We start from the raw sequence: 20,332 nt of genomic DNA on the forward strand, positions 1-20,332 counted from the left end.
ATCTCTTTTGTTCGTTGGTATATAATTTTTGCGATTCTATTCTCTTTGCTTGGTTTTATCTGTAGCGAATGCGATCAAGGGTTACAAAGATGCTTAGATCCGTGAACAATTCAAAGAGTTTCGACAGTGAAAGGGCAGATAATGATTACAATAGTTTTATTAATCATATGTTCCATTTGCTAGCCCGTAATGAAGAAAAAATCTTTTTCACGGCCACATCAACTTCATGGAATAAAGATGTTTTTGTAAAGAAGTAGTTTGACCGTAAAAACAAATCGGCGGTGACAAAGGATTTTTTTTTTTGTACGAGTGATTCTGTGCAGCAATTTCTTCGTCAGATTAGGTTAAGAGGGTTAATATTCGTCCGTGGAAGTAGTTTTTGTGCGGAAGTTCGACGAAATCGTAGCTGAAAAGAGAAAAAAAGGAGAGAGAGAGAGACTGAAAGACGGCCTTTCTTGATTTTTATTCGTTATACACCCCCAACCCTTTTTATTTTCTTAGCCAAGTTCCTTGACCAACGAGATAGAAAAAATATGTTGGTAGTATGTGTCCCTCCTTCGTGTGACTCTCTGAAACAGCTTTGGTCAAAATTCAAGAGTAACTTCCTCCAGTAAACCATAACATTGAGAAAACCATCTTAGTTTGTTATGTCTAGTTCACTAATGCAAAGAAAATGGAAGAATACATTCAGATCTGTAAATAACTTGACTTGAGGTCCCCCCCCCCCCCCCATGGGCTCAGTGGCTGAGAAACTACGCCAAGGGTGAAAAGGCGGGACTGTTCGCTGTCTAGAATGTTATAGAAATCAAAATAAAAAAATTTCCTAACACCCATTAGGACAGGACAATCGTTCCTTTCTTTAGGAGTAATAAATGAAGTGCGAGAAGTTATTTGTCTGGGGGGGCAACAAAACTTAGCTGCAACAAAAGTTTCCAGAGAGTTCAATTGAATCAAATCGCCATTTTGTCTCGATTGAGTTAATGATACGTTCAGGGTTCAAATCGGGGACATATCTATCCTTGTTTGTCTGGAGAGCACCCAAAAATAGCTATGATGGCCAAATATAATACGCGCTTTAATATACTTCCAAACAAATAACGAAATGAACTGAACAATCGAAGCGAACTGAACAATTGAAGCAAAATGAACACTTGAAGCGGTTTCTAAAATGAAATTACAAATAACAAGCGATTGCAATTATAAGTAAAGAAATTGACAAACGAGTAAACAGAATAAAGGAAAATAAAGACGGTTGCAAACTTTGGATGAGATCCCGGGACAAACGACTGGCTTAAGATGATATAAAACGATTTAAGGCGATTGAGAAAAATGACCCAACCGCGACAAAGCCGAATGAATAAAATGCACGGTAAAGAACTTATACGGAAGGTACAAACAAAGGGTAATCATGCAAAAAAGGTAGAATATCGATGAAAATAATGCATACAAAAACAAACGAACTTAATGAAAATGCGACGAAACGAAAAAAGACGAATTTATGGTGATAACGTAGACGAAACTGCATTATTACAGTGCTCACAGCGCCCGTGGGCACGATGAAGCGAATCCTGTGTTCTGATTGGCTACCCAAGCGGGCAAGATGGGCCCATCTCGCCTGCTCGGGATTGCCCTCATTGATCCCGCAAATTAAAAGAATTGAATTAGAACTACGTTCATAATTCTTGGACAATTTCGGAGATGGAAACGCAAAGAGCGGCAGATGATAGTCAAACAAAGAAAACAGAAACGACTCTCTTGAGTTTGTGGTGCAACAAACACAGTTAGCTTTCTTTCCAGGCTCTCGAGGTAAACAAGTTATTCTTAATTCTTAATAGAGAGAAATCTTTTTGCAATATAATGAATCCTTTATTAACCAAGTTTGTTAATAAGAAGAATAATAAGAAGAAATCGGCCAATACTGCTCCACCCATCTTGACCTCACGCATGGTTAACAACGCATATATATTCTAACACCCAAACGTCTCTAAAGAATACAAATCTCTGTAGTACATTGATCGAGTCAAGAAAAGATTACGTCCTATCTTTATGTTTTAACTGAGCTTACGATACGTTCGCACTTCAAATCCGTAACATGATCCTAGAATCAAACACGACGAATACATGAATTTTAGATATCCGAACTGCGGTTATATATATTTACATGATCCTAGAATTTTCGCAAAGCTCGTAATACCCTGAGGACAATCATTCCAGTTTTCATTCAGTTAAGTGTGAAAAGTTATTTGTCCTGAGAGCACCCAAACATAGCTGTAGAAGAAATAGCAGCATACCATCCCGCAAAAGTTTCTGAAGAATTCTTTTGAATGAAATCTCTATAATACATTGAGTCAAGATAAAATAACGTCCCGAAACACATCTATCCTAGGATGCAGATTTTGAAAACAGCCATTTGATATCAAAACGAGCTAGCTGGTGACCCTCCTTCAAGACATTTCTAGGTCTTTAGATGGTCTTTATTACACGACTCGGGCAGTCAGAGGGCCAATAACTAAAATCAACCAATCAAAATGCTCTATTGCCGGTCCAATATTCTCTAAGTATTGGACCGAGCACTATCCCAATGGTCCCGGAGTGATACCGCACTTGTGTCCCTTTGAACTTCAGTCGTATAATAAATCTCTTATTAACCAAGCTTGCTCGGGACCGTACTGGAAGAATATCAGCCCTCGGTCTTTTTTGTACGGACCTCGTTGCGCTCAGCCCGAGGTCTTGACAGTACGGACCGAGCGCAGCGAGGATATCAGCCCGAGGTCTTGACAGTACGGACCGAGCGCAGCGAGGTCCGTACTGTCAAGACCTCGGGCTGATATTCTCCCAGTACGGCCCTCGCGCTTGGTTAATAAGATATATTTAATTGTAACTTTTCTTCGGAAGAGTGGCTGCCTTTGGCCGGTCTCAAGTCAGGTCATAGGTTAATTTCCTTCTTCGGTCTTCTACTCCACATCTGCATAAACGTTCAGTGCATTCAGGCGATAACTGTTTTAACCCCACCGTTTGTTTAACCGCGTTTATTAACGAAAGATTTGCCAACTATATAATGGCCGAAATATCGGAGGATGAAGGCTCTGCTGTACGAAAAAGTTCCCGAAACATTGCCTGCTTCTTTGCATTTGGAATACTGTCGTTCATCTACGATACAACATCCATCGCGGCGTCCGAAGATGTGTTATCTGGTAGTGATATCCCCACCGCGGTTGTTAGCATTGCCATATCTGCACCAATTCTTGCCCTTAAAGTCACCGCTCCATGGTTCCCCCAAAAGTGTTCTTACTTGCTGAAGTCATGCCTGGTGGTGTTGCTTCTGTTTGTAGGATTAATCGTGGTTTTATCAGCTTCTAACGTTCTCTCCAGGTCGGTCGGCATAAGCGTCATCGAATTGGGAGCTAATTTGAGCGAGATAACTTTTCTCGCCATGACCACTTGCTACCAAGAAGTTACTGTGAGCGCATTTTCGGCTGGGATCGGTGTGCCGGCCGCGCTGCTGGGACCATTGTACTACACGGGTAAGAAAATATAATTATGATTTTTATTCGTTTTTGACAGCATATTTGAAACGCTGTGACTAAGAACCCGGCAGCTGGACACGGTCTCAAATAGACTAGATGCCAGCCAGTCAGAAATTTTAACAGAATTTCTATTAAAAGGTTCTTTCAAACTTCTAAGGAATAGCGGATGTTTTTTAGAAATGTTTGCCAAGTTCCAAAAGTTTATTTGTCTTTTTCGTGGACAAATTCTGTGAGCTTTTGCTTTCTACATCATCGCTCGCTCAAAGAACATTAATTTTTGTAATCGCTTGCCATTTCCACACAAACGTCTGATATTCTTAAGTTTGAAGGAACCTATCTGGTATTTTAGTGAAAATTTCTGACTGCCGGCCGTTTAGGCCGGGTTCAAACGTCGAACTTTACATGTGCCGAACCTAATACCTATTTGGGTCGACCCAAATAGGTATTAGGTTAATTATTTTTCAAATTGGTCAATGAAGTGAAAATTTGGCTAATTTACAACATTTTTCCCACTGTCTGCAGTTTGACTACTTATGGAAAAAAATATCTTCATTTTGACATCCCTCGTCTTTTTTTATTGGGTCATACCTCTCCGATGACACGATCTTTGAGGTCGTTCTCCATGGGTTGGTTAATGTAGATTCTCCTTTCAAACTGTGGCCACATTTCCATTTTTAATATCGCCCTTGAGTCTATCAGACATATCCCTCCTTATTCGATCTGTGTTATCCAAAATCTTCTTGACAAAGATATAGATCTATTTGTTGTTCAAACATTACTGAATCACAATAAAGTAATATTTTAAAAGGAATTAAAAAGGAGGTGAAACTAAATAATTAAGTTCGACAGTTGATTCAGACGTCGAACCTCATGCAGTCGAACCAAAATGCCGAACAACAAAATAAAACCATTACGGTCAGCGGTTACTGATGTGAACCCAAGAGGATTCAACTTGGCACCAGAGCTCTATCAACAACTCTGATGGCACGTTCCATTCGAGAACGTGATTGGCAGTCTGACCAGAAGCGTAACATTTCCGGGGTACACAAGCTCGGAGAGATTGTGCACTGAAAAAACAAATTAATTTCTAGAAATCGCTTGATATTTCTAAACAAACATCTGATATTCTTAAGAAGCTTGAAGGAACCTTCCAGTGATTATTCTGTGAAAAAAATATGCTGCCGAGCATTTAGTCTATTTGAGTCAGTACCCGGCTGCTGAGCATTCGACACAGCGTATTTGAAAACCAAAGGAAAATGCAAGGGTCTGGAAAGATGAATTCTACTCAAACTGTGAATGTAAACGAAAGGGCTCTGAGGTACATCTAGAAAAATGAAACTGCATCGTATCAAGAAAATAACAGACATGCTATTAACAATAGACAATGAAATATCAAAGAAAGCACCACCTGCAATCAAGGATCTTTTCATTCCACGCTCGTCCAAGTATAGTCTTAAGGAAAAAATGTAACGAGCTAGAAGAGTATTTGCAAAGATATCGATATTATCAATGAGGGTTGCTGATCTTTCAGTAATACTAGTTGGTTGTGAGATATAAGGTAGAAGAAAAAAAGACTTTAGCATTGGTAAGAAATCATTAAATTCAGGATGGACTTATTTTCACCAGTTAGCTGAGATAAAGTTGACTCGAGACGTTCTTTGAACCTTACGGGGCTAGAGGAAGGGTGTCCATAGGCACAAAAACATAAAAAAATTTTTAAGCTTTTGTATTAACTTTTTCAACCCAGATGGTTTCGAATTCATCATCAGTTGTACTTAGGTCAGTTCTCTTAAATGCATTTAAAGTATGTCTAGCGTAAATTGCATGCCAAACCACCAGCAGCAGATCTGGAGGGTTGTAAATGTAATATATAACCATCCAAGTTATTATTCATTTTGAAACCTGAGGAATAGTTTTCTCTTGTCTCACTAATGCCTGAGACATGAAAAGGAGAATTCATCAATGCAAGTGTGGTCTGCAGGCCACCCAGATGGGCATCAAGACTATTTAAGTTAACGTGAAATAAGGAGAAATAAGATGGCAAAAATGATAAATGTGAAGCTTATTTGTCAAAATCTGATGGATAATAGTATTTAGAATTTATAGGATTAGGTATATTTGACTCAATATCAGAGATGTTTAGACTTCCTTGGCTGGTAATCTTAGAGATGATATCAAGGGAGGGTGGCAGACTGGCAGTTCAATGTCAGAGGGTTTTCTATAATTCATAAGAATACTAAATTCAATGTCATTTAAAGAACTGAAGGGAAATAAATCAATAGCACATATTTTAAAGAAGAATACCTCATAGGCGTTGCCTTTTGATGACAGATTTCTTTTGATTGCAAGACTCGTGATTGACATTAATTCCGTACAGTGATTTAGAAGTATTAGCTCATTAGGTTTTAAAACCAGTTTTCAGAAGAATCATTAAGAGAGAGAAGTCGTTTTTTATAATCTGTTCGCTTACTTGAATCTGCAAACATGAAGAGAAAAACTTGTTTTTACGACCCGCCACAGAAGTAATGCACTTATCAGCGGCCATCCCGGGGGAGTGACCCCGGGGAACCCCTGGGCATTTGCACAACGGCGTTTACAAATCCCCCCTACCCAAAACTAAGATTGTTCTACAAAAAGTTACCAACGCCCCTCCCCCTGGAGGCAAACAAGCGTGCTCTGCCAGGTCAAACAGTGCAATGTTTTGAAAGAATTTTAATTGCCACGAACAAACGCTTACTTCTGCCTGTGTCTAGTACCCAGGGCTATACAGGATGCAAAGTGAAAGACATCCTAGGTCGCTTTTTGACGGCGACTAACTGAAAAAAAGTAGCCGCAAATACTGTTTTTTTACATCTCTGTCTGTCTCAATATTGAGCCTTGTCAAATTACTTGCAATTGAAACAAACAATTTTTTTTTATTTTCTTTGATTTTTCTTTCGAAATCTTCACGCAGGCTCCATGATACCATATCTTGCATGCTTTGCCTTGTTTCTCGCACATGATCATGAATCTGAGAAAAATTTTACTTTTTTTTTATTTTGTGGAATAAAACAAGAAACTTTCGCTACGTTAGGGAAGAATGACCAACAAAAGTGGACAGATTTACGAGAGAAACGTAAGACACGCTTACCTTTTTCTCCATCGCCATATTGGAAGCCGTTCAACGATAATTCCCAGTCCCCGTGGTCCGGATCTCTATTTTCAAGATGGCGGCGATGATACAAATCCCGTGCATGGGTCTTTTCCTGTGTATCTTCCCTCGGAAGTGCAAATGCGGTCCAATGCCCCCGTCCTGGGCCGAAAATTGGCGACAAAAGTCAGCAAATCTCGTGCTATTCTCTTATATGTCCCCGGGGTCACCCCCACGGGATGGCCGCTGATGAGTGCACAAGTTTCCAATCAGGTTTTTTTTTTAATTTTGCCACGAGATTAAGACTCTATTTGCGTTTTTATGATTTCGAATTATAAATGTATTTCTTTATATCGAAAAATTATTAAACCTTGGATTAAAAATATACGGTTTGTGGTGATCGTCTGAGGTGACCAGTTCCGAGTAAGGAAACAGTCTGACTAGTGAGAGATTTTAAATATTTATTTAATTACTTTCCATTTCAATTTGAAATGATCAATTCAATTCAAAACAGGATTTTAAATTTGCTTGAATGAATGTTTGTCTGGAGATATTAACAAGCCCTACAGGGCTCCCGAAGCAGATCCCTTTTAAAAACTGTAACAATACATAAAGTGATGGCTATCTTAGAACCACTATTATCCTAGTAAATCAGACTACGACCAGTCCCTTCCTTTCGACGAATACCGTTGCACGCCGCGGGGAGTTCTGGGAATGAGGCGCTCCTAAATACAGAGCTTTGCGCGACATTTGGAATAGGAAAGTCACACAGAAAGATTCAGAATAATCTATGAATAGGTCCTTAATTATATTTGTCTTTTATCCTGCAGGTCTAACAACCTGGCTGTGCATTGCACCAAGAAGAACAATTTCAACAACATTCCTCTAGCTTATTCTTTTCTCAATAACATACTACATCTTGGAAAAGAAGGAGATCGATTCAAACGCGAAAGAAAATGGAGGAGTCAAGTACAAAAAGCTGCCCTCGAACAACGATACCTCCTTGGATGAAGCATATACAACGCCTGAACATGACGTAACTTGGAGAGAAAAATTCTCTGTCACAATGCAGACTTTGCCTATATTACTTTTTTGTTTCTAACGTATTTTGCAAAGGACCTCTCGCGGAACCAATCCATCATTACGACCCTAACCTTTCCAAACTCCTCGTTCAGTCCAAGGGACCATTATCAGTATTACGTCGTTTGTTATCAAATTGGAAAATTCGTAGGAAGGTCCCACATCTTCCTACTCTCTTGTACTTGCTCAACATTGGTCCCTTACGCGCGAGTCGAGAAAACATGGATTTTTGCTTTGCTGGCGATAGCCCAACTCATGTTCTTCCTCTTTGCTTCATGGTTTCGTTTCGTGCCGCATGTCTCTATCGTACTAATTCGCTGTGCAACAGAAGGATTTGTGGCCGGATCAGTGTATGTCAATTCGGCCCAAACCGTTTTTAAGGTCGTCCCAGATCCGAAACAAAGAGAATTTGCCTTAGGTTTGCTTACCATTGGAAACGAAGTGGGGCAGTTAACAGCTGGGTTCATGGGACTTCATGTGGAGCCGCAGCTGAAGAATCATTATGTTTATGACCTGGAGTTACAAGACAAGTGTATCAGTAGATATGGCACAGAAGTGGGCTGGACGACGAATAGGCGCTGCAGTTATTTTTAATCAAACTCGTTTACAATTATGACATGTTTCTTTACGATAATTGCAATACGTCAAGGCCACCCATACTCTTGCGAGGATGGACTTAAAATAATCAAAAAGACCTGCGGGATATTATATTGTTCGTTTTTACCTGTCTATGTATTACTAAATCTTTGTTAATAGACCTGCTACCGCATGAAAAAAGAAAAAAAACTAACGATCTTATTTAAACCTTCTAACATTTTTTTTTGCCGGTTCTTTTGTCGATAGATCTACGGCAAGCGACAAAAATGCCATTTTACAGGTGCAGCTTTGTGAAAGTGTTGTTTAAATTAAATTAAGAATGATTTTATTGTATTTCACAATCTATGTGTGTTATTTGACTTAAATCCATTTTGAAGTAAATGGCTTGAACCCGGGAGTAACATGTGAAAGTGTAGTGTGATCGTCCGGGTGAGTGTAGTCCTGAGAAGGACTGTTGTCAGTGGTAGTGACTGACGTTTCGACAACCTGTGCGGAAGTCATCATCAGAGTCAAGTGAATAGTTGTTGTCAGTAGAATGTTCTTATTTCAGTTCGTGTAAAATGATTGGTCAGTTTTGCTGTGATGTTATTGGCTGTAAGACTCAAGTGGCGTAAGTCGGTCGTGATTGGTCTGTTTCGATCCGTCGGTAAAGTTAGGTCGTTCTGTTCGGTTCGTTTGTAATGTTTATGTCGTGAATGAGTCGTTTGTATGGAGCCGGTAGTAGTTGGCACCTGTTTAGGAGAGTCTGTTCTAAGTTAGTAAACCAGCTTTCCAGAGTCAGTCGTTGAAAGTAGTCGATGCTGTAGGTTAGGCATTGCGCAGAGTCCCAGGCCATATTGTGGTTCGTAAGTCGATGATGTTCAGCAATGTGATTGTTGACACCACCTTTCCTCGTCGCCCGTCTGTGTTCAGTCAGTCTTGTTGTGAGGTTTCTGTCAGTCTCTCCGTTGTAGAAGGCTTGGCAGTCGGAGCAATTGATCTTATAAATCGCTCCCTGTCTGTTCCTCGGTTCGTCCTTGTCTTTAACGTTGGTTAGTAACTGACGCATGGTGATGGGTTTGTGGGCGACGCGGATATTGAAGGGTTGTAAGATGCGCGAGATGTTCTCAGACATGCCTTTTATATACGGTATGGTTGCTGTAGTCTTAGGAGTTGCGGTGTCGTTTGTTTCGGTCGTGGTAGTGGGTCGGTGAGTGTTTCGTCGGATGAAGTCGTCGTTGTAGTTGTTCTTTGAAAAAACACGCTGAAGGTATTTGTTCTCTTCGGATAAGCTGTCTGTCGAGTCGTATACTAGTTGCGCGCGTCGTGTTAGAGTTCTGATAGTTGTGGCTTTGTCTCAACGTGTGATAAGATCAGAAAGTAGAAACGGTGTTTTACAAAGACATCATTTCAAATTGAAGGGTTCGCTACTCGCAAGAACATGTTACCGTCTCCGTTCATTTGGATGTCACACTAGTATCCGGTATCGATTAGGCTTAGCTAATCGATACCTAATCGGTATCGATTAGGCTTACCTAAGAAAGGAATCTATGTAACGTTGTATTTCATTTGGATGCCACACTAGTATCCGGTATCGATTAGGCTTACCTAATCGATACCTAATCGTAATCGATTAAGCTTACCTAAGAAAGGAATCTATGTAACGTTGGATTTCGAGAGATTTAAAAAAACAGACTCACAAGGATTCCACCTATAGACCTAAAATATTCAGCCTTGTTAATCTTGAATACTAGTGTACTTTTACAAAATATAACATGTACCCTAGAAGACGCTGGGTTTGTGTTTAATGATGTAAAACGTGTTTCAAAAGTGCAACGAAAACAAATGATATTCTTGCCTACACATTTGAAAAACCTTAGCAATTAAATATAGAGGTCAAAACTGTTCCACCACAAAAGTGGAGAAAATATAACCATGAATCGCACAAAAACACAACTTTATTCTTCTTTAAGAAGTAAAAAACATTGACATAAATAATGAAAAGTTACAAAAATTACGAAACTCATTAAAAGTAGTAAGCACGATAAAAAGGCCTAGAGTCTCTGTCAAGAAAAACATGATATTAACAAAATATGAAACTGAAATAAACGCTACAATACAAGAGAATATAAACAGTTTTCTATTTTCTTGTTCAATGCAAACGACGTGTTATTTAATTTATTTTATTTTATAGCACCATTTAAGCATTTACTCCGACACCCTTCACTTACAACTTTCGATTATTGGCTTAAAAAAAGATGTTCGTTTCGCCTCTCAGTGGACGTGTCTATCTTGAGCAAAATTATTTAATATTTTTTCCATACTTATATAAAATTTCACCCTCATTTTTTTCTCAAGCAAAAGTCATAAATAAATTTTAATCAGATGTATTGCACTTATGAAGGCCTATATTTAATAATGAGATCTGCATAAATACCCTATTTTTAGAATGATATTATAGTGCTAAAAAGTGAAAGGGAAAGAACTTCTTTAACAGCCTTACGACCTTGCATAAATTGATTATCAATAGATGACGTCAATGAAATCGTCCCTGAGGTAGTTGATCACTCTCAATTTCTGGTTCTAAAGCTGTGATCTTACAAAAAACAACATGACTAACTCTTCAATTGATGTGACAGGCCTCTATACCTCGCTGTCACCGTTTAATATCGCCATATTGATCCTGTATGCGATTGTGGTTGTTATTGGTGTAATGGGCAACGGCTTGGTTGTGATAATCGCTTGGAAAACAATCTCTATGCATACGACCGCAAACTTCTTGCTGACAAATGTGGCTGTTGCTGATATAATCTCTTTGGTTTGGTGTATTATTCCCATAGCATTTAGCCTCTCTGCCAAGCATCCAAGTGGAAAATTGGGCACATATATTTGCAAGTTTTTCTCTGGATATGCGATGACCTGTATTTCAGTTTCTGTCAAGCTTTCCAGCTTATTAGTTTTAGCAATTGAGCGCTACCTCGCTGTTCTCAGGCCTTTGGAAATCAATTTGCATCGACGTCAGAAATACATTGGTTATCGCGTAGCATTTATCTGGATTTTTGCAATACTATTCTCCTTGCCTGGTTTTATCTACAGCGAATACGATCAACGGTTACAAAGATGTTTGGATCCGTGGACAATTGAAAGAGTTTCGACCATAAAATGGCAGATAACAATGACCATAGTTTTATTGATCATATGTTCCATCTGTTTGTTCTATTGCCATATCCAGATCCTTAAAGGCATCTTTATTACTAACACGGTCTGCTCCACCTCATCGGCAGGCACAAAAAGAGAGAATTTGAGGGCAAAACGTACTCTTGCGATTGTTTCGTTTACAGTTACAGCAGCGTACATAATTTGCAACACGCCATACTTGGTGTTTGAGATCTATGTAGCTTATTCAGAACATGAAAACATTTCAAATAAGTACGAGACTTTATACAGAATTTATCGAGTTCTTGGCTTTATTATGTACTTCAACTCATGTCTAAATCCGTTTCTTTACGCCTTCCAGAGCTCTAATTATCGAAAAAACTTTAAAAGAATCTTTTGCCATGGAGAAACTGTACTGAACGATGGCAACATCAATTTAGGGGGTCTCCATAACTGAAGAGGAAATTGGAAATAAAGATAGCCAGCCGTAATGGAAAAAGAGATATTTGCATGAACAGATCAACAGGATGTTTTTGTAAGGAAGAGGTTAGACTGTAAAAACAAGTCGTTCGTGAAAGGGAGAATTATATGAGGCCTGAGTTGATTATTGATTCTTGACTTCGTTAATTTTTTTCACGTCGTTTTGAGAAGGAGATCAGTTTAAGGAAGTTAATATTGGTCCTTTAGAGAGGTTTTCGTGAGGAAGTTCTAAATACGTTCAACGAAAATGTATCCATAAAACAATACTGAGGAAGATGGCCTTTCTTGGCTTTGATAACTCGTATGTACGTCCCCACGTTTCTTTGCTTTTCTTAGCCAAGTTCCTTGCCTTACAAGTTGAGAGAAAATATATTGTTGCTCGCTTATTTTTATTATTCGAGGAAATAATCTCCCTCTCTCAAACGATTCCCTAATACATCTTCAGTCGAAATTCAAATTTTGGGACAACTTCCTTAGATGAATCAAAGCATCATGAACACCATCATGGATTGTTATGTCTAGTTCAGTGTTGTAAAGAAAATAAAGGAATACATTCAGATCTGTAGGCAACTCTAATGCTTCCTCAGTTGGGTCTGGTTGAAACGACGTCAATGTTGACCGTATCTCGAAGAAGTGAGAAGGTAAGTAACTTGGACCGGCATAGAAAAGTCTTTCCATCGACCCTGACACCTTCGGTGCCTTGAAACATCTTCTCGATAAGAACCTTCTAGACTGAACTTATCGTTACCCCAACAATTTGCACTATGGCAGTGAAATTCTTAGGTGGAGATTTAGCAATTCCAGATCAGTATTTTGTTACACAGCCATCGTTCTTCTTGTGCATGCTTAGCGTCCATTGATCTGAAAGCTCTCTTCGACCAAGAGTCGTTACACAAAACAAAAAAATCACCACAGCCGATTATCAAAAAGGAAAATGTCACAAAGCGCCAAATGGAAATCAAACTGAAAACAAACGAACTGCTTAGGCGCGGGAAAACGCAAGAGAATCTTTGAATCTGATTGGTTGAAAAAATGGCGCAGGTTTTCTGGACCAATCACAAAGCGTAGTACGGCAAAGCTAAAGCAATCCCAGATTTATATCAACTTTTAATTAAAAATCACTCCATACACCGAATGCAAATATGGCGTCCAATTTGAATTTCCATTGTTCTGGACTGACTAGTCTCGTCTTCACGTGGAGATACAAAAGATTATTACATGTGTGAGAGGCTAGTCAGTCCAGAACAATGGCAACTCAAATTGGACGCCATATTTGCATTCGGTGTATTATCGGATAGTGTTCACTGTGTTTATTAAACACAAAGAATATATGAAATACATATATCTAAACTGCGGTTATGAAACGTATATGTGCACGATCCTCGCAGTAAAGCATTATTTAAGCAATAGTGAAAATCGTAAAGATGAAACAATTTTTAGTGTAATAGAAAAAATCCGAGCCCCAGATGGGACATGAACCCACGACCCTCCGTGATCTAGTCGGATGCTCTAACCACTGAGCTACTGGAGACTCTATGGTGAGCAAGGGTCAATTTGTGGGCCTCGACTGGAACCGCATCGCGCGGCTACACAGCCAAGTATTGGTAAGCACCTGTGAAAACTCACTAACAGCATCACGCTGTCACATTAAGGCATATCAAGATGCGGCCAACCAACCTCCAAAGTGAGCATGTAAAGATGAAACAATTTTTAGTGTAATAGAAAAAATCCGAGCCCCAGATGGGACAGTGAAAATCACACCTGAAAAGTTCAAGCCTGTACGGGATTCGAACCACTGACCTCTGCGGTACTAGCGCAGCGCTCTATCGATTGAGCTAACAAACCCATTGATTTATCATCTTACGGTTTTGTGTCGAATTAATTTGATGACCTGCTCCCAATTGGCTTGTTAGCTCAATAGTCCTTTTTACAGTTGTGGGCTTGGTGGCCAAGCCTTTGAACAGGAGCGAGGCTAAGGGTGACCTTGTTATGGTACAGATGTTGCTGCTTTTCAAATGCAAATTTCTTTATCATGCTAACTATATACCGGTCTCTATCACAACAGGGTCACCCTTAGCCTCACTCCCGTTCAAAGGCTTGGCCACCAAGCCCACAACTGTAAAAAGGACTATTGGTAGAGCGCTGCACTAGTATCACAGAGGTCAGTGGTTCAAATCCCGTGCAGGCCTGAATTTTTTCAGGTCTGATTTTCACTATTGCTTAAATAGTGCTTTACTGCGAGGCAAGAAGCTAGGGTCGCTCTCGGCTATCGCCTCGAGCGACTCTTACGCTTCTTTCGTGCTTAGCAACCTCCCGCGTGCATCCATAACTCAATAGTGTATGCTGTGGTGTTTACCATTTGTTAATTACAGTTACACAGAGCGTTTTTTTATTGCTTGTCGTAAGAGCAAAACTCAAGAAATCCCAACAACAAAGAGAACAATTAAAGGGATGTTTTACAAGGCTAGCTGGCAATGAGAAATCAAAGGGAAATTAGGTAAACTGCGTAAACCACGGGAAATTCGTTTGGTTTTTGTTTATATATCAAGCCTAGTTATGTAGGCATTCTGATTGGTTCTTACCTATGATCTATTGGGGAACAGACTCATAGATAATGATAATAATTGTTTTACTAAAAACGCCCCCTAGAAATTATTATTTTGTAAAAAGAAACCGGATTTTTTAGCTCCCTTTTGATTTTAAGCTTACGCGTACGCTTACCATATTTGTAGATTATGGTATATTGGCTAATTGACCATAATGGCTAAGCCAATAAAAGTCTCGAATTGCATTATCCAATGATCTAGTTTTTAATAATTACCGTTAAATAGCGCAGACCTCTATACGGATATATTTAGTTGCGCTTCATTATATTCTCAAAGTAAAATTATGTTAAGAGCAACTAAAAACATAAAAAACAATTAAATACTTTAAATAAATAAACAATCAAAAGTAGCAATAGCCTTGTCATTAAAATAGCTAAAAGATAAGACATAAAAAAAATCCATTAGAAGGCTAAATTAAAAAAAAATTAGTTTTAACAGCAGTCTGATTGACGTTACCATTAGCAGGATTTTGCTTTTTTATTATATAAAACAAATTGATTCCATGTTACCGTGGGTCTGTTGTGGTAGATCACAAAAGACGTCAAAACGTGGTAAGGAGATCAGTAACGCGCTCGGCTGCGCCTCGTATGCAACGCTTAACCGACAAATGGTAAATGGGAGGTTGATAACCTTAGCAAACCCTCTAAGTGCATTCATAACTCAATAGTGTACACTGTGGCGTTTGCCATTTGTTTTATAACATAACATTGATACGTTGTAGCAAAAGGGTTTTCTTTTATTTAACAAATCTTACGTGACCAGAAAAAACAAGCGTGCGTGGAAAACTAGTCTTTACATTTGCTCACGTCAGCAGCGTACACCCATGGGCAAATAGTGGACGCTGAATTGACCAATCAGAGCGCGCACTTTACTTTGGTTATTTTATAATTCTAATTTGTTCTTACCACATTTTGACATCATATGTGATTCATTACTGAAAAGACGTAAGGGGGCAGCATGGAGTCAATTGGTTGACTAAAAGAAATCACCGATTGAACCAACCACGTAGCAAAGTATAGCAAAACCAAAGTAATAACCGATTACTTTCGACGCTCAGTCGAATATTGCTACAATAAAACATATATTATCATATTTTCTAGCCATGTTTTTTTTAAATTTACAATCTAGTTGAGTTTGTTTGAGGATGACTGCAGCGCATGTTTGTATCCCAGCCAGCTTCCGTTGGATATCGAGTAATGCACTGATCTTGTAACTCTAGGTCATAAACGCAATGGCTCTTTAGCTGCGGTTCCAAATGAAGGCCCACGAACCCAGCTGTTAGCTTTCCTATCCCGTTCCCAATCGTTAGTAATCCTAATGCAAATTCTCTTTGCCTCGGGTCTGAGACAAGCTCAGACACTGTGTGTGCCGAATTGACATACATTGATCCGGCCACAAATCCTTCTGTTGCACAGAGAATTAGTACGATAAAAACATGCGGCACGAAACGAAACCAGGAAGCAAAAACAAAGAACAGCAGATGTGCTATCTCTACCAACGCAAAAATCCATGTTTTCTTAACTCGCACATAAGGGACCACTTTTGAGCAGGTGCAAGAGAGCAGAAAGATATGAGACCTTCCCAAGAACTTTCCAACTTGATAGCACACAATGTAGTACTGATAGTGATCTCTTGGACTGAAGGAGGAGTTTGAAAAAGCTAGGGTTGTTATAATGGAATGGTTAGAGAGATACTCTGCAAAATATGTGAGAAACAAAAAAGTTATATAGGGTAATATCTGCTTTGCGACCGAGAATTTCTCTTCCCAAGTCAAGCCGTGTTCAAATGTTGCTTCTTGCTCATTCGCGGAAGTGTTCTCGCTCGAGGTAAGTTTTTCGTACTTGACGCCTCCGTTTCTTTTTGTGTTTGAATCAATGTCTTTCTTTTCCAAGATGAAGTAAGTAACTAAGACGAGAAATGGCCAGGGGAATGTTGTTAAAAGTGTTGTTCTTGGTGCGAGACACAGCCATGTTGTTAGACCTGCAAGATATAGGTCAGATTCAGTTTGGTAAGTACTGCAAAGTTGCCTTCAGTTGATAACATTCAAAGGTGAAGCAATTTCGATGAAACATCTGAGAAAGTAACTGAGGATCGGTTATACTTTTCTGTAACTTGTGACTTAAAAACTTGTATTAACATCACACCCACCCGTTCCCCCCCCCAGCCACCCTCCATCTCTTTGCTCCCGTCTTTCTCCCACTTCATCAGTGGAGGTACTCGTTTATGTCGTGGGTGGGAATGTGCCGATTGAATTTTAACCCCACCGTTGGCCGAATGCTTCTTCCGTTGCTGTGTTCTTAGACATCAACAATCTCCCATCATGCAAAGGGGCATTTTTTATACTGACACATTTTGTGAGGAAGAATATCTTCAGATAAAAAAAAGCATGACTGTTGATATTTTGAAGATATGATGTCCCATTTTAATAGCAAAATTCTCTGAAGTTCATAAGTCTTTGGGTTAGGACCAGTTGGGATATCAAATGAAACACCACTATTTCACATATCACGCCTGTCGCGTAGGTTGACTTACTCTAATGGCCCCAGAGGAGGCGTTCTTACAATTTTAAGAGATCTTGCATTGACTCAAACGGGGTCAGAGACAGCATTGAAAGCCACCAGAATTTATTTTTTACAAATCACTTGAATCCTTAACAGAATTTCTTCATAAAAAAGTATTGTAAAGGAATCTGACTGAAAAAAAAATGATTTTATTATCACATTGAACCACAAACTTATCGTTTCAAATGAAAATCTCACATTTTCTTAATTGTTCATGGCTAATAAAACTGGTTCGCTTCCGTCATTGTTTGGATAGTTCAAAATAGAATATCTCTTCCTTCTGGGCATGAGTTTGCATAAATTAGTCAAACCTGTCCAAAAAAAAACTGGCTTCTGCAATGGTTTACCAAAAACGACAAACGACTATTATTGGCTAATAGCTTCAAGACTAAATAAAATTGATAAAGGTGTGATATTTTTGCTGATTTCAGTTGCACCCTTACAATATTCTCGTCATCAAACTTTATAGTTGGCGATATAATTATGTCTATCCTCTGGATACCTCTCTGTTGTAGTGTCAATCAGAGTACCACTGAGTATTTTTACGAGTTGTGCCGTATTTTGACGAACCCGTAAAGCGAGTCAAAATACAAATAAAGAGCAAAAATACTCAACGGTACTCCACAACAAAACGTCTAATAAGAGATTTATTATCCAACACGCCAATTTCAGTGCGGGTGAATTCCGCAGATTTTTCTAGAGTACAAATATCGCGTACTCTAAGAAGCACAGTTGAATAATAATTGTGAATATTTATTAGGCTGTCAGTTTTACGCTTCATTGAAGGTTCAATTGTATAATCACGATACTTTGCAGAACCAGAGAATTTGAGCCAACGTTTCCAAACAAATGACGAGTCTGTACTTCTACGCGAACGAGCAAATCCAATATACACCTTTTCTGATCTGTAGCAGTCGGTACACCTAAAATGCATCTTGATTTTAATCGACTGCGCCCGCCCGGTTTGAAGTCAGCAAAAATTTGAATTTTATCAAAGTGTTCCTTCTTTGAAAACAAGCAAAAGCACTGAGCTAAGATGGCCTAGGTTAGACAGAGAGACCGGTCAAGATGCTAAGTCTGTCTTTCAAGACAGGCAAAGGTGCGATGCCTTGGAAGTTCAGTGATGCTTGGCACATAAATGACTTACTGTATGTAAATTTTCAAATTCCTCGTCAAAATGATCGATATCCTACAAGTAGGTAAAAATATTTTCTAACCTGTGTAATAAAAAGGTCCTAATAACGAGGCCACACCGATCCCAGCTACAAATGCACTGACTGTGATCTCATGATAGCAGGCAGTCATGGCTAAGAAAGTTATCTCGCTGAAGCTGACGCCGGATTCGATGACGCTTATACCAAACAACCTCAAATGAACATTGTAAGCCATTACGACCACGATTAATCCGGCAAGAAGAAGTAACACAACCAGACAGGCCTTGACGAGGTAAGAACACCTCTGAAGAAACCATGGAGCAGTGATTTTTACTCCGAGAACTGGTACAGCAATGGCAATTATAACAATTGTTGTCGGAATATTACTGCCAGATAATACATCTTCGGCCGCCGCGAGAGATGTTTCATCGTAACTTAACGAGAATATTCCAAATACAAAGAAGCAGGCGATGTTTCGAAAACTCTCTCTGGAGTTAGCGACTTCATCTGGCAATTTTTCGGCCATTGTTTTGTTGGAAAACTCTTGTTTGGTAAAAAACGTTCACAACATGTTGAGAACCGTCGGCATGGATGACAAAGTTCTCGCCAAGAATTTTTTTAAATTTATGCCGTTCACGGTCGAATACACACCCACAAATAATTGTCTTGACTGATAGAGATATGACGGCACCTCAGCAGAAGACAGCTCTCTTCTGTAATACTGATATTTTCTACGTAGAAGCTACAATATTTGTGAGAGAGAAAACAATAAAGAGCAAATCAGACCGAAGAATTGAAATAATGAATTAAAGTAAGCTGCATTTCAAAATAGATCGACGTTCTATTGTTGGTGCTAGATCACTTAAACTACAACTTCTGCAGGAAATTGTTCTAAAATTTGCATTGATATAGCAGAGTGCAGTAATGCCAATAGGACTGGATGAAGTACAATTTATGGTTACAATAGTGCGAGTGATATCAGATGGCCGATTTGACATTTTGGCCACTATTGGCAGATTAGGAATTTTGGCCACTAGTGGCCGATTTTGAATTTTGGCCACTAGTGGCCAATTTGACATTTTGGCCACTAGTAACCGATTTGACATTTTGGCCACTAGTCACAGATTAGGAATTTTGGCCACTAGTGGCCGATTTGGCATTCTGACCACTAGTGGCCGATTTGACATTTTGGCCACTAGTGGCAGATTAGGAACTTGGGCCACTAGTAGCCGATTTGGCATTTTGGCCACTAGTAACAGATTTGACGTTTGGGCTACCAGTGGCCGATTTGACGTTTTGGCTACTAGTGACAGATTAGGCATTATGGCCACCAATGGCTAGGCATTTATAGATGATGCTAGTAAAAGTGGCATATTATGCTAGTAGCATTGCTTTTTTTCTTTATGGTGCCCGCCCTAAACAAAAGGAACGAACTGGCGAGTGCGTGCCGGCACTCAACTAAATATTTGATAAGGTATGCTCAAACCACCTACTTAAAAAAGGATCGTTAGTCAACTAGTATCTTATGCACCTGATGAGAGAGGACTTTTAACCCTTTCGAAACAGATCTGTAGTGTGACGTTTTAGTGCGAACTTTTAATTTTTATTTTCCTATATAATTTTTTACAAAGCTCCATGATTGTAGAGCACTATCCGATTCAAGGATAAGGTTTTTTACGTTTATATATATATATATATTTAGTATAATTTCAGAGCTGAACAAAGAGTTTCCAGCAATCTGATTGGTCGAGCGGTTCCTTATATGACGCTGTATATACCGCTCCGCGCGGTTTATATAATGTTAAACTAAAATGTTAATAAATGTTACTAAAATGTTACGATTTTAGAAATTTCTCTGTTGTTCAGCTCTGAAATTATACTAAAAAAATTATTCGCCTCAGGTTCGGTGAATATTGTCGAATAATCCCCTCGACTTCGTCTCGGGGATTATTCGACGATATTCACCGAACCTGAGGCGAATAATTGTTAAATATATATGTATCTAAGCATAACCAAAATAGCGGAATGAGATCATCATCTACTAAAAAGTGCTCAATAGCAG

The 20,332-nt window shown here is 39.1% G+C and overlaps 2 protein-coding genes and 1 pseudogene across 2 annotated transcripts; 2 read left to right on the forward strand and 1 right to left on the reverse strand.

The window, feature by feature from the left end:
• Window positions 1–2,780: 2,780 nt before the first annotated feature.
• On the forward strand, window positions 2,781–8,490 carry LOC148729848 (uncharacterized; annotated as a pseudogene).
• Window positions 8,491–10,491: 2,001 nt separating this feature from the next.
• On the forward strand, window positions 10,492–12,510 carry LOC111335636 (type-1 angiotensin II receptor A). The gene has a single exon (XM_022941617.2). The coding sequence runs from the start codon at window positions 10,925–10,927 to the stop codon at window positions 11,924–11,926; it is 1,002 nt and encodes a 333-aa protein (XP_022797352.2). The 5' UTR covers window positions 10,492–10,924; the 3' UTR covers window positions 11,927–12,510.
• A 1,783-nt stretch (window positions 12,511–14,293) lies between these two features.
• On the reverse strand, window positions 14,294–18,977 carry LOC111335635 (uncharacterized). The gene is made up of 2 exons (XM_022941616.2): window positions 18,334–18,977; window positions 14,294–16,535 (listed from the first exon to the last, which is right to left on the reverse strand). Exons 1-2 carry the CDS (start codon window positions 18,794–18,796, stop codon window positions 15,673–15,675), a joined length of 1,326 nt encoding a protein of 441 aa, XP_022797351.2. The 5' UTR covers window positions 18,797–18,977; the 3' UTR covers window positions 14,294–15,672.
• Window positions 18,978–20,332: the final 1,355 nt, after the last annotated feature.

Source organism: Stylophora pistillata, chromosome 5, assembly GCF_964205215.1.
Source record: "Stylophora pistillata chromosome 5, jaStyPist1.2, whole genome shotgun sequence".
In the NCBI taxonomy this organism is placed as follows: Eukaryota; Metazoa; Cnidaria; class Anthozoa; order Scleractinia; family Pocilloporidae; genus Stylophora; species Stylophora pistillata.